Genomic DNA, 15,106 nt, shown 5'->3' with positions numbered 1-15,106 from the left:
TAAAAATACCAGGGGGCTTCCCTGGTGGCGCAGTGGTTGAGAGTCCGCCTGCCAATGCAGGGGACACGGGTTCGTGCCCCGGTCCGGGAAGATCCCACATGCCGCGGAGCGGCTGGACCCGTGATCCATGGCCGCTGAGCCTGCGCATCCGGAGCCTGTGCTTCGCAATGGGAGAGGCCACACCAGTGAGAGGCCCGCATACAGCAAAAAAAAAAAAAGAATCCGCCTGCCAGTGCAGGGGACATGGGTTCGAGCCCTAGTCTGGGAAGATCCCACATGCCGCGGAGCAACTAAGCCCATGCGCCACAACTACTGAGCCTGCACTCTAGACCCCACGAGCCACAACTACTGAAGCCCATGTGCCTAGAGCCCGAGCTCCGCAACGAGAGAAGCCACTGCAGTGAGAAGCCTGCGCACCGCAACGAAGAGTAGCCCCCGCTCACTGCAGCTAGAGAAAGCCTGCGCGCAGCAACGAAGACCCAATGCAGCCATAAATAAATAAATAAATAAAATACATTTATAAAAAAATACCAAGGCAGCAACAGTAACTGTACTCAGTACTAATTAGTGTAGCATAAGAACACATACAGCTTGCTGCTAGCAATCTGAATCTTAGCAAAATGTTGCTTTTGCTGTCAGAACAAAACACAGGAAAAGGGTTATGCCCCTTGTTCAGTGAAGTTGTCTCTGAGGACTGTTTAACATTGCAAACTGCCCTTCCGCCTTGGACCTCCTCAGCCTCTTCTCACTTTATTTTCCTTTGGAACACTTGCTGCCATCTCAAATACTATGCATTTTACTTGTTTTGTGTATTGACTGATCTCCTCCCCTTAACAGGAAATAAGCTTATTGCAGGCTCACTGTCTGCTCTCTCCTTCATGGCTAGAACAGTGCCTGGCACATGGAGGTACTCAATACATATTTCTGGAATAAATGATTCAATCTTAATTGCTGTGAAATCGTACATTAAAGGGCTCTTTGACAAGAACAATGCAGAAATCATCAGTGAATCTGACTGCAAAATGTGCAGAGTTCTGTGAACAAAGAGCTGCATGATCCTCCAAAGAAACTTGTCTGAATTACTTTGCACAGGCAGGCAGTGTGAATGTTTGCACACGTGAGGCCCTCTCTGCGGTATGAGTTGGGGATGGATGATGTATGGGTGTGGGGGAAAGGACAGTCACTGTCTTGGGGTCTTTTGACCCGCTTACTCTTTCTTGGCCCTGTTCTGAAATGCTTGTGATTAGGCGCAGGGCATGCCTCAGAATCTTGAAAGAAAAGCAAAGGAATTTTATAGCCTGTCTTTTGCTAATGGATCAATAATTGTCAACAGTACACTCGGCCTCCTGTTTTCTCACAGGGCTTGCTGAAGGAGTTTGACCACCATTTGCTGTCAGCCGCTGAAGCCTGCAAGCTGGCAGCCGCCTTCAGTCCCTACACGCCTCTCTTCGTGCTCACGGCTATGGTAAACAGTGCAGCCCTCACTGCTCCTCTCTCCAGTGACAGATGTAACTGCTGGGAGGGAAGGGTCTAACCTTAAAATAGGCTTTGTGTATATCATTAGATAATTGTGATCAGACCTCACATATGTAAAGGTTTTATCAGTCAGAGTAGTGACATCCTGGTGGGAGCTAAGTTAATACAGCTGGAGGATTTGATGTTATCTGCTCTAGAACAATGGTTCCCAAGCATGTCAGAATCACCGAAAAGCCCTTTCCAAATACATATTCTTGGGCTCTACCCTAAATCCACTAAATGTAAATCCCTGGGGTTTGTACCCAGAAACCTTTCATTATGAAATACTGCCCGGGTGATTCAAATGCACAGAGGGGTTTGGAAGCCACTAATCTATTGTTTTGACTATTATTAAACAAATGATGTGTTTGTATATAGCAAAATTATTATGTCCACCTTCCACATATAGACTCTGTTTGCTAAAACTAACAATAACAACAGTAACAAATCTATTGTCTTTGATCAAAAAGTATCAGGGCTACGGTAGGATGGTAGCTGGTAGTTTCTGTATTTTTCCATGACACATGTTTATTTTTTTATAATATTTCTAATGACTGTCCTCCAGGGATGAAAAGTTTTCCCTGATTCACCTCCAGTTTCCAATTCAGTGTCTGATTTTGTATTTGGTATTTTCCTCAGAATATACGTGGCACATGCCTGTTGTCATATAGTAGTTCTAATGACTGTCCTCCAGGAATGAAAAATTCATATCTGTGTGAAGCCAAAGAGGCGTTTGAAATTGGCCTCCTTACCAAGAAATGTGATGAACCAGTTACTGGAAAACAGGAGCTCCATAGTTTTCTCAAAGCTGCTTTCGGTCTCACCACGGTGCACCAGAGGCTCTATGGGGAGATGGAGACGGTCCACACAGCAAGTCAGCTCTGTAGTGAAGCTATGGGAAAGCTGTATACTTTCAGTACTTCCTCCAGAAGTCAGGAGAGAGAAGCTGTCTCTCAGGAAGTCATGTCTCTTATCACCAGGGTGAAGGGACAGTTACAAGTTCAGAGCTTCTCAAATTTAGATGATAAGTCTTATGTTCCAGAGGGTTTCAAGTGTGGGTTGGAGAAACCCATCTTGCATGGGCAAGTGGATTTCCAAAAAATTATTGAAACCTATTCACAGCACCACACTTCAGTGTGCGAAATATTTGAAAGCACTTGTGGAAACAACAAAAATAAACAGGAAGGTACAAAAACAGGAGTCTGTATCACTGATCTAAAAACAGAAACAAAAAACATAGATACTGTGAGTACTACTGAGGACAAACCACGTTTTGAAAAAGGCATGGTAATATCTGCCTCCCAAATGGCTAGGAATGGTTGGGAGAAACTCAGGAGGGTAGGAAGGAGAAACTTGGCCAGTTCTGATGCATTTCGAGTCTCCGTGGATGAAGATGTGGAGACTGAGGCTGAGTCAACAGACCATAGCAGTGGTGGGGGAGCTGTTTTGAACAAGTCTCTGAGCGACAGCCAGAGCTCCAGTTCTTGGAGCAAGTTATCAGGGTGTAGTTCTTCTACAAGCTGGGAGGAAGTGAATTACCATGTTGGTGATATGTCAGCCAGAAGAGAGCCTAGCAAGGAAGAGCATCATGTGGACACTCAGTGTTCCACTGCCCTGGCAGAAGAACTGGAGATCGATGGGGGGAGCAGAGCTGTACATCCACTGTCTTCAGAGCTTCATGGTCTCTCTCTCCAGGTGTCCAGGGATGACAGTTTAGAGTCTTCTCAAAGTCAACTACCCAAGCCCATGCCCTTGACAACTTTTCCTCCTCATAACACAACAGGCACTTTGTTGGCCTCAGGTGCAGGGCTGTTAAAAGGAGCCCCAGAAGGTATGTGGGAAGCTGGAAATGTGGGGTCCAGAGATACTTCTGCTCATTCCAGACCCTCATTTGGTTCTGCTTCTTGGTCTTCTGATTCTGGTTGGCCCAAGAACATGGCCACATATCCTTCGATCCAAGAAGAAGAAACCTTTGAAAAAATTGATAAGTTTCCAGAAATCAACTGTGATGCCAAAGACAGTCATGAAGAAGAGAAGAGAGAAGAAATCAAAGGAGACACAGGTCCCACATTTAAAGATAGCCCCTGCTGGGTTGACGCAGAAGAAGAAACAGCAGAGAGAGCAGAAGATAGGCCCGTAGACTTCCACATAGTTGTGGACGAGCCTCTGGGCAAAAGTTCCATGACAGCATGTAGCACTTTCACTCCTCATTGGCTTGTTCAAAATCCTGACTCAGGGAAAGGTGGTGGCTCAGTCAAAGAGCAGGACATTGACCCTGATGCCTCCACGGTGGATGAGGAGAGCCAACTGCTGGGCAGCACAGATGTTCACGCCACAAGCACACATGGCTCTCACAGACCATGTGCTCTGAGGCAGCTGCGTGGTCAGGGAGCCCAGATCTCCAATTCCTCTGTAAGTGGTAACACTTCCATCCCTGTCCTCAGCGAGGACTGCACTACCACAGAGGAAGCAAATGAACCTGGAAACGTGCTAAACTGCAGCCAGAGCTCCAGCTCATCCTTGGCATGGTGGTTGGAATCACCTGCAATTTCCAGTGGTTCTTCTGAGGGAGAAAACCCATGGTCCTTTCTGAATTCCAGTGGAAGTTCTTTTGTTTCATTGCCAGGAATGACAACACAAAAGATCCTTAAGGCTCGCACCCTGCAGCCTGATGACTTTGAAAAACTCTTGGCAGGGGTGAGGCATGATTGGCTGTTCCAGAGACTGGAGAATACAGGAGTTTTTAAGTCCAGGCAACTCCATGGAGCACATAGTAAGTACAGCCTTTCAGGAAGCATCTCTGCATGTTCAGGGCCCTCTGAAGCTCTTGTTATGTAGATCACTTAAAGCTCATGAAAGATATCGACCCCAGTTATGCTTTGTGAATATATAGAGAAATGTGTAGTTCAGGGACCTTCTTCCGTGCTATAAGGACACACAAGGCAGTAAGGGAGAATCTTACAGGACTCAGGAGCAGTCATCAGTCAGGGCTTAAACAGCTCTGGATGCCATATACACTCAGCATTTGTCTCCTCCACTGATTCTCATTACCAACCAGCTGATTTTTCCCTATTTTTCCCATTCAAATCCTAGGGAGATGGGATTTGACCTAGTTACACATCATCCTTCTAGTGGGCAGAGATTTTCACATCTGTCCTAAGTGGTTTCTTGCCAGTCAATGGATTGATCAGGTACAATTAGCAACTGCTTCCTGCTTAAGGAATAGCGCAAGGTCTCTTCCCCTAGCAGGAAGCCTCGGCTGGGGCCACCCAGCCATCAGCATGTCCACAACAGCTTAGAAGTGGTGGAGAAGCTGGGACAAAGACAAAAGAAGGTTCTTCTCTTAGCCCAGAGGATCACATTGTAATGCCCTCCAAGGTACTGAAGAATTATTTGAATGAGAAAAAAATATATATTGTAAAATGAATTTCAGAGGAAACAAACTACGTAGATTGCTGAGCACTGCATATTAAAGTAGTAGTTCTCAACACTGGTATCGCATGAGAATCTCCTCCCAAAAGGCTTTTTTTTTTTTTTTTTTTTAAGGCTGCTTTGGGTCTTCAATGCTGCATGCGGGCTTTCTCTAGTTGCGGCGAGCGAGGGCTACTCTTCGTTGCGGTGCACAGGCTTCTCATTGTGGTGGCTTCTCTTGTTGTGGAGCATGGGCTGTAGAGGTGCGGACTTCAGTAGTTGTCGCGGGCTTAGTTGCTCTGCAGCATGTGGGATCTTCCCAGACCATGGCTCGAACCCATGTCCCCTGCACTGGCAGCCGGATTCTTAACCACTGCGCCACCAGGGAAGTCCTGAGAATCTCCCAAGAGGCTTTTTAGCTTTTTTAAACTTCCAGTGCCTCACCCCAGAGATTCTAGTCTAATGGGTCTGTGATGTGATCCAGGCATCCTTATTTTTTAAGAGCTCCCCAGTGACTTTGTGTAAAGCCAATGTAAAGAACTTCTGTTTCAAAATATTTCAGTGTTTTGCCTGCCACCTTGAAGTCAGACTAAAAGACAGATCAGGTTGTTGCCAAAAGAAGCAAAATTTTCTAATAATAGGGTTTCCCTGCTTGCTGTGAGATTCTGCAGTTTCAAAATCACATTTCTGAGAGTTAGGTAGCTGCCTTATTGTTTTGTCTGTGTGCCAATTTATAGGTGAAAAAACACATTGGAGGAAGCAAGGCCCAAAGTTGAAAAAACTGAACAAGTTATGCATTCTCCCCTTGCTTCTTCCCTCAGTTCACTGCCCTTTCTATGTGTGTGTGCAAGCAGCTCGCCTTCCATTTCCTTCCCCAGCTTCTCTGATTGAGTCACCCAACCGCGATCACCATCTCCCCCAACCCCATCATCTCCCTTACCGATCCCAGACCTGTGGGTTTATCTCACTTTAAGTATTTTCTCTCCCGAGTCTCCTGTTCATTTACCCTTTATCACAACCTAGACACTGGAAGTCTTTGTTCACTTCACTTTAACTTGGATCCAAAATGTTGCATTTCTTCATTAGGGTTCATGTTGGTCTTCCCCCTTAAAGAGATGTTTTCTTGCTAGCATTGGTCTTCCTTTCTTTAAGGTGGAAACAACCCTTACTTTTTCCTCTTATCTTTTCCTTTTTCAATTGAGTTTGCGTCTTTGTACAATAGCTATATTTTCTCAGTAGTTCCTGGACTTTCCCAACGTAAACAAAATATGTAAGAGAAAGCTAGGGTGCACTTTCATATGCAATCTAGGATTCCTGGTGTTGCCAGGAACCTTTGGGGTAGAATTATTCAATTTATTTCTATCTGCGTGATCTGGCATAGGTAGCAGCCTCTATTATTTGAGGTCCCCAGATAATTAGAAGAAGATGCACACACATATCACTTGTTCCAAGATGGTCTCTGGGGTTTTGCTGTTTAAAAAGCCCTTTTGGGCTTCCCTGGTGGCGCAGTGGTTGAGGGTCCACCTGCCAATGCAGGGGACACGGGTTCGTGCCCTGGTCCGGGAGGATCCCACATGCCACGGAGCAGCTAGGCCTGTGAGCCATGGCCGCTGGGCCTGCGCATCCGGAGCCTGTGCTCCGCAACGGAAGAGGCCACAACAGTGAGAGGCCTGCGTACCGCAAAAAAAAAAAAAAAAAGCCCTTTTATTTTCCATTACTTTCATACAGAAGCTCTGACCTTAATATGTTTCCATCACAAACAAGAGATTTTGTGAACCAAAGGATATTCTTCACTGTAATTTCTCAAGCTTTACCTTTTTATCGTACTTCACTAACTTTTTAGTAATAGTCATAGAGGAGGATAAAGTTTGAGAAAATATATTAAAAAGTTGAATATTTCAAATGAGCTGGACTGGGACCTGTGTTACTTCAATTTTATCCATGAATTGTAAGATCTTTTTGAAAAATAAGATCAATATTCATCTTATCTTTTTTTCAAGATGCTCTTTTGTTAAAATATTCCAAGAAATCTGAACTGTGGACAGCCCAGGAAACTGTTGTGTATTTGGGGGACTACCTGAATGTGAAGAAGAAAGGCAGACAAAGGAATGCATTTTGGGTACATCATCTTCATCAAGAAGAAACTCTGGGGAGGTATTGCTTAAAAGCACCTATATCACCAATGTAAAAAGGGCCAATTTTTCCCTTCTGTTAAGTAATTGTTTATGAGACTTTGAAAGGGCTGAAAAAATGGCTAAAATGTATGTTTTCAGAATTCAGCTCCTTTTTCCTCCTCCTCATTATCATATATGGAGGACCCACATTATGTCAGCCATTGGGCTGGATGTTTTATATACATGATTTCAAACCCATTAGGGAACATTAAACCCCATTGTGCAGATAAGAAAAATAGTGTTCCTGGCTATATGACAGGCCACAGAGTCTTAAACACTGTCACTAAAAATGGTGGCAAGAAAGGCTAAACTATGCAAGCCATATTTCTAAGTAAATGGACGAGTCTGCAAAAAAAGGCAGAAAAATCCTCTAAGGCCAGGGTTGAAGCATATCCAGGGATATAAGTGAATACTGAATCCTTAAGACACCCTCCATAAAAGTTTTGGGCAGGGGAGGGATGAGAGAGCAGCTAGTGACAGAAGTTACACATGGAAGGGGATGAGTTTAGAGACCACGGATATATATATATATATTTTTCCCCCCAGTTGGAGTATAGTTCCTTTACAATATTGTGTTAGTTTCTACTGTACAGCAAAGTGAATCAACTATACGTATACATATATCTCCTCTTTTTTGGATTTCCTTCTCATTTAGGTCACTACGGGGCACTGAGTAGAGTTCTCTGTGCTGTACAGTAGGTTCTTATTAGTTGTCTATTTTATACATAGTATCAATAGTGTATATATGTCAATCCCAATCTCCCAATTCATCCCACCGCCCCCCCTTGCTATCCATTTGTTTGTTCTCTGCATCTGTGTCTCTATTTCTGCTTTGTAAATAAGAACGTCTATACCAATATTTTCAGATTCCACATATATGCATTAATATACGATATTTGTTTTTCTCTTTCTGACTTCCTTTATTCCATATGACAGTCTCTAGGTCCATCCATAGAGACCACCGATATAAAGCAGGGACACAGGAATGGCTACATGCTCAAAAATAGGTTTTTTAAAGAAATGCCACTCCCACTGAGGCAAATAACCTGGAAAGTTTTTTGTTTGGCCTTAGTTCTTGACGACAACTTTAAGCAAAATCTCACCTGAAAATTAGTGATCACAGGTGGTACTCATTGGGTTTAAGGCCTAATTTTATACCATGTGTGTATTTTAAAGGACCTATAGGCAAGACTTTTAATGTAGACCTTGATCTTTAGCCAAATCCAAAAAATGTAAGAAATAAATAGAAAGAGAAAAAAAGAGAGAAATTGGGTGACTCTTAAATAGTAGAAATACATTTCTTGAAAAGGTTGTTGATGATAATACTAATAATAGTAAACATGTACATTTCTTACTACTTCCCAAGCCCTGTTTTAAGTCATTGATATACTAATTTAATTAATCTTCAAAAAACCCTATGAGGTAGTTACTACTGTATTAGTATCCCCATCTTACAGATGAGGGAACTGAGACACAGAGATGTTAAGAAACCTGCACCAATTCACACATCAAAGTGGTGAAGCCAGGTGTAACGGGTATAATTGTGTCCCTCCAACCCCAGATTCAAGTTGACTTTATAACGCCAAGTACCTCAGACTGTGATCTTATTTGGAAATGGAGTCATTGCAGATGTAATTAGTTAAGATGAGTTCATACTGGAGTAGGATAGGCCCATCATCCACTATGACTGGTATCCTTATAAAAAGAGGAAATTTGGAGACAGACACACACAGGGAGAATGATATGAAAATTGTAGTTACACTGCCACCAAGCAGGAACTATCAGAAGCCAGGAGAGAGGCCTGGAAAAGATCCTTCCCTAATGCCTTCAGAGGGAGCATGGCTCTGTTGACACCTTGATCTTAGACTTACAGACCCTAGAACTGTGAGAAAAATCAGTTTCTGTTGTTTAAGCCACCCACGTTGTGGCACTTTGTTACAGCAGTCCTAAGCAACTAATATACCAGGATACATGATAGGAGGATCTGAGATGGGAAATAAAAGAGAGAAGAAGAGACAGGGAAGATGGAGTGAAAGGGTCTAACATACATCTGACCAGAAAAAGATAACAGAGCAAATAGAGAAGAATTACTACTTTAATAGATGATTTCTGACAATTTTCCAGAACTGCCAAAATATACTAATCTTCAAATACAGGAATCACAATGAATCCCAAGTAGGATAAAAAGTGTTGTGCACATAATAGGTGATGATGGAAAACAAGTATTTGTACAGATGAAGTAATTATAAAAGGAAAGGGTAGAGGAAACCTTCAGATTGATTAGTTGACCTAATATAAGGTCATGCTGCAGGGAGTGAAAGATCTGCTTCCAGAGTCCATGCACTTTCCAGTACCCATGCTGGCTCCCTTGACTTACCAAAGAAGTCTGGTGAACTGCTGCACTAAGTGGACACTTTCTCTTTAAAATCAGTATCATCTGGGGTCATTGTATTAGGATTCTCCAGAAACACAAAACCAGTAATGTATATATGTGTGTGTGTGTCTGTGTGTATATATACATATATATATGTATATATATATACATAAAGATTTATTTTTAGGAATTGACTCCCATAATTATGGAGGCTAGCAAGTCTCAGCATCTGTAATTGGCAAGCTGGAGATCCAGGAGAGCTGATGATATGTAGTTCCAGTCCAAAGGCCAGCAGGCTTGAGACCCAAGAGGAGATGATGTTTCAGTTCAAGTCCCAAAGCAGGAAAAGATCAGTATCCCAGCTCAGAAGCAGTCAGGCAAGAATTCTCTGTTACTTGAAAGAAGGTCAGCCTTTTGTTCCATTTGTCCCTTCAACTGGATGAGGCCCACGCACATTAGGGAGGGCAACCTACTTTACTCAGTCTATTGATTTAAATGTTAAACTCATCCAAAAACACCCTCACAGAAACACCCAGAATAATGTTTGACCAAATACTTGGGCACCCTATGGACAAATCAGGTTGACACATAGACTTAACCATCAGTCAGCTAGTATGAATTATGTTCCACTGTTCAGGTGGCTCTTACAAAATTATTTGAGTCATGAGATAAGATAACATTAACAATCTAAGGCGGAGAAAGAGTAACATCTTTCAAGCTTTTTTGCATATCTCTCTTGACCTCTTCTTTCTTACTCTATAGTAGGATCACTTTGCATTTCTTCGTGTGGTTTTTTCCATTCACAGATATGTTGGGAAAGAATATAAGGAGCAGAAGGGGCTCTGGCACCACTTCATCGATGTGGAGAGGCAGATGACTGCACAGCACTATGTGACAGAATTTAACAAGAGACTTTATGAACAAAATATTCACACACAGATATTCTACATACCATCCTCAGTATTACTGGTAAGATTAAAGAAATCAAGAGTTTGATTAAGCAGGACTGTAAATATATATTAGGTTAGATTTCTATTGCCAACCTACCATTCATCTACCTCCACCATCATTCTGGTAAAATTCAATAAACTCAGTTACCAGCTTCCTTCATCTACTTCATCTGCTTCAACTACTTGTAAGATATGTAAGAAATATGACCCTCTGTACCCTGATGCATCATTTGGATCCTTCAAGTCACATTTGAAGATCTGTTGATCCTGGTACCTGGTCCGTCATGGTCGAGTTAGCATTTTTAGTATACTTTTCCTTTGTGTTGTCTTTGTACTTTTAGAGAGAGAGAAGGGACCCTAAAGATCATATCTATACAAATTATTCCCTCAACATGATGCATAAATCCTGTTTCATACTCATTGACCCCCACCCCTTGCAATCAAGTGATAACTAAGCCATAGCTTAAACACCTTCAGTAAGAAAAAAATAATTATCGTTTTTTTTACTTTAAATAATTCCAGTTGTTAGGAAATTGGCCCAGATCGGTCATCTTCTAATTTCTACCTGGATTGTAGCTCTTCCCTCTGGGACCGTTGAGACCAATCCCTCTTCACTATGATATCTGTTTAAATATGCAAAGGCACCCATCCCCACTGACATTTCTCTTCTTTGGATTAAGAATACCCTGCTTCCCCACAGGTGCTGGGTCTTAGCATATTTACACCCTAAAGAATTTTTTTTTTTACTTTGGCCAGAGATATTTTTAGACCCATATTTTATTACTTATTTAATAATAGCTATTATCTATTTTACAATTTCTTTATGTGAAGCACTATGCTGGGCATTTAACAAACAAACATTAACTCTAACCTTTGAAACAAAATAGTTCTACAGTCTACAAAATAGATCACATTGCACAAAAATGCTTGAGCTGATATTCCAACCCAGAGTCACAGTGCATGATCTAGCTACATGCCCTGGCAAGCCAGCCCCCTAGCATAGGTCACTTCATGGACTAATTTTTATTTGTACTTTTTAATAAAAGAATAATAAAAATTTTAGGTTCTATTATATGCCACATACATGTTAAGCACTTTACATGCATGGTCTCATATAATCCTTTTAATGGTCCTATAGCTATTATTACACCCACTTTACAAATAAGGAAACCAAAATCTAGAGAAGTAATAGTGCTCCTGAGTGGCAAAGCCTGGGTTCAAATTGAGATCTTCTGTCCTCAAAGACCACGGCCTTCACCATTGTTATACTGTCTCCCATTTCTACTTTTCAGATTTTAGAGGGCAAGACAATAAAAGGATGTGTCAGTGTGGAACCTTACATACTGGGAGAATTTGTAAAATTGTCAAATAACACGAAAGTGGTGAAAACAGAATACAAAGCCACAGAATATGGCTTGGCTTACGGCCACTTTTCTTATGAGTTTTCCAATCATAGAGATGTTGTGGTCGATTTACAAGGTATGTGAAACTGGGAATTATTTTTTTATTTTTAGTATTATTTATATGTAAATGTGAGGTTTTGTAACTAGTTCTACTAATCATTATTTAATAAATAGATTGTTCAGTGCATAGGCTACTATTTGGAATTAAATTAATCAATTTTGCTGTATGTAGCAAATGATGCCTAGAAAAAATGTTTAAAGCTTTCTACAAGTGTCTAAGGTGTCAAATAATCAGTGAGAAGATCTGGCTCACATTCTCTTGGGCTTCATTCTAGAGCAAATCTGTAACAGCTTTTTTTAAAATTTCACTCAAGTGGATTTGAGTGATGTAGGTTTCTTATGACTGCATGTTGTAATGTGTCACAGTCTTTCCACACTTTCTTTCCTCTAGCTCTTTACCTTTATTACAGGTGTGATACTGGGTTTCATAACTGGAATCATTATGGAACAGAAAGCTGTGTGTACTTGAATCTAACTTCCTTTAAAATCTGCATTAACATTTAAATTTTGTTTCAGTTTGGTATTTTATTTATCAGAATTATTGGCCATTATTCTATCTTCATTTAAATGATAAATGAGTTTAATTATAATTATTTCTAGTAAAGATTCTATGACCATCCTCCAAGATCTTTTCTATCCCCCTTCCATAGCATTTATCATCACTCTGTTATATTACATATTTTACTTACTTATATTATTTATTAATCTGTCCCCCTTCACAAGAATGTTACACAAATGAGTACAGAGATTTTTTACTAACTTGTTCACTGCTGTATCTCCAGCACCCAAAACAGTGTTTTATACAGTGTGTACACTCAATAAGTATTTGTTAATGAACAGAGGAATGTATGAACTAATGAGTGAAGCATTAAAGAAACTTCTGAATCATGAAAATATTGTGATTTAATAATTATACTAAGTGCATGTTATTGCTCTCTAATTCCTGGGTCTGGTATGTCATATTTGACAAATTTAATTACCCAATATTTAATTATTCTTCTTAAAGCAATAATTGGAATATGCAACGCCAAGTCCCTTAACAGAAATTTATTTGTCATAAACCAGAGGATGACCAGGTTTTTAAAGTGTCTTGTATATATTATACTTTTTTTTTTTCAGAAACACTTTACTGACATTTATAGAGGATTTAATTCTCAGACATATGTATTTCTCTTTTAGGTTGGGTGACTGGTAATGGAAAAGGGCTTATCTACCTCACAGATCCCCAGATTCACTCTGTTGATCAGAAAGATGTCACTACCAATTTTGGAAAGAGAGGAATTTTTTACTTCTTTAATAACCAGCATGTGGAATGTAATGAAATATGCCATCGCCTTTCTTTGACAAGACCTTCAATTGAGAAACCAAATAATTCATAGACTGTCTAGAGTGATAATGACCACTTAGTGCTGCTCACCAGTGCCGGGCTCTCCCCTCCTTCCAGGGACACCAGTTATGGCACAGCCTGGTTCCTTGGGTTTAGGTGGGAACATGGGACTGGTTCCAGCCAATGATTTGTGAGAGGCATTGATAAGTATCACTTTCAGGCCCATATTAAATTGCCAAGGCAACACCAGGGCAGAGTCTCTTTCCCTCTGCGCAATTACCAAGAGTACACCAGGAGATAGCTGCTCATCAGCATAAGTCCTGCAATGAGGAAATCACAGGAAGGAGCCCCACTGACCCACGATGGACAGAAAACACACATGAGAAATAAACTTTTCTGGCTTAAGCCAGAAATTTTGGAGCTTTTGTCACTGTCCATCAAGACTGATACTATTGGTGTTTTTCTTATTGATTTAGGAGTTCTTTATATATATATATTAAAGAATTCAGGCCTTTGTGATATGCGTTCCTTTTTTTTTTGTTTGTCTTTTGACTTTGTATGAACCTTTTTTCCATGCAGAATTTGTTTTATACACTTGAATTCATCAGTCTTTTATTTTATGGCTTCTAGGTTATATGTCTTCCGTAGATCTTCCCTACTCTGGGTTTTGTTATTTTTAATCCTCCCACATTTTCTTCTAGTGCATTTACACTTGTGAGAGGTCTGAGGGAAGATGGTGCATTTTGATGGCCACCACAGTCTGCCCTTGCACCACACAGATCTGGTGCTTCACACAGGTTTGGGGATCGGCGCCTCCATGAGCTCACCGGAAGTTTACAGAAAGATTGGTGAGCTATTCCCTTACTGCAGTTAGTCTTCGGGGCTGCAACTGGTACACACTCTCTCCCTCCTCCACTATTCATTCTAAATTTCCCTTAACTATTACCTCAGCAAATCTGAGTGCCTTACCTAGTGATGTGACTCAGGCCTACATACGTGCAGGTTCTGAATTCTAAATAGTTATTCCTTTCTCAGTTTGAGTTTACTGCACATGTCTTTTCATAATTGCAGATGGAGCAGGTGAGAACCATTCAGATCTCCTGATACGGGGAGTATAGTTGACTGACACCCCCGGCTTGCACCCCTCTCGATCTACCACTGTGTTCACAATTGAAGTCATGCTCCCCCAGTGGCTCTCAGCCAGTGACTAAGTAAAGCAAGGATGCCAGGCGCAAAATACTTCTAACGGGTGACTATGCACAAGCTCTTCCCATCAGCCTGACCAGAACCTTCTTAGCACTCTGCTGTGGTCTCTGTTGAGACTCTTCCTGCCCAGTCCTCCTCTGTCTGCCCTCTCCTTTCACAGTGCCAGACCTCCATCATGGTCTCCCCCATTGATCCTTTACAGTCATTTCTCCCAACCAATACCTTATATGTCTAATCCCTTCTTGGCATTGGCTTCTTGAAAAACCCAAACAAACAAAAGTTTATTAAAGAAGAATTTTTAATTTATTTTATTAACAAAATAAAGGAGGAAAATCATATTATAATCTCGAAGATGTAGACAAGTCAGTTTATGGTTAAAAAAAAGCTCTTTGCAAACTAGGCATAAAGGAAAAGGTTCTGAATCAGATAAAGGGTATTTTAACTTTTTTTTAAAGGAATATCATAATTAATAGTGAAGCACTTAAAGTTTTCTATTTGAGAAAGGGGATAAGCAAATTAGCTCACTATACCAACCCTATCCACCATTTGGAAAAATCAGAAAATATATATATTGTCTCTGTCCCTGGTTCCTGGCACAGAGCTCCTAAATCCCTTGGAATTTCCTGGTGATAGGAGTGTCTCTTGTTATAATGAGGTGACTCTGCACCTCAATCAATCATCAGTTA

General features: G+C 41.1%; 1 protein-coding gene across 9 annotated transcripts in view; it reads left to right on the top strand.

Annotated features, from left to right (window-relative positions):
- The window catches only part of ALPK1 (alpha kinase 1), a 129,686-nt gene extending 114,782 nt beyond the window's left edge, over positions 1-14,904 (top strand). For 7 of the 9 annotated variants that reach the window (XM_079919638.1, XM_079919636.1, XM_079919635.1 and 4 more), the window contains 6 exons: positions 1,361-1,465; positions 2,155-4,288; positions 6,927-7,080; positions 10,281-10,443; positions 11,717-11,903; positions 13,067-13,894. In XM_079919638.1, the coding sequence (XP_079775764.1) occupies positions 1,361-1,465; positions 2,155-4,288; positions 6,927-7,080; positions 10,281-10,443; positions 11,717-11,903; positions 13,067-13,266 (2,943 nt within the window). In that variant the 3' untranslated portion in view covers positions 13,267-13,894. Of the gene's footprint in view, positions 1-1,360; positions 1,466-2,154; positions 4,289-6,926; positions 7,081-10,280; positions 10,444-11,716; positions 11,904-13,066; positions 13,895-13,915 lie in introns of those variants that run through there. The other 2 variants (XR_013828039.1, XM_079919640.1) reach the window with 2 other exon arrangements.
- Positions 14,905-15,106: the final 202 nt, after the last annotated feature.

Source organism: Stenella coeruleoalba, assembly GCF_951394435.1.
Source record: "Stenella coeruleoalba genome assembly, chromosome: 4".
NCBI classification, from domain to species: Eukaryota; Metazoa; Chordata; class Mammalia; order Artiodactyla; family Delphinidae; genus Stenella; species Stenella coeruleoalba.
The sequence above is the reverse complement of the archived record's forward strand: the minus strand, read 5'-3'. Positions and strand labels throughout refer to the sequence as shown.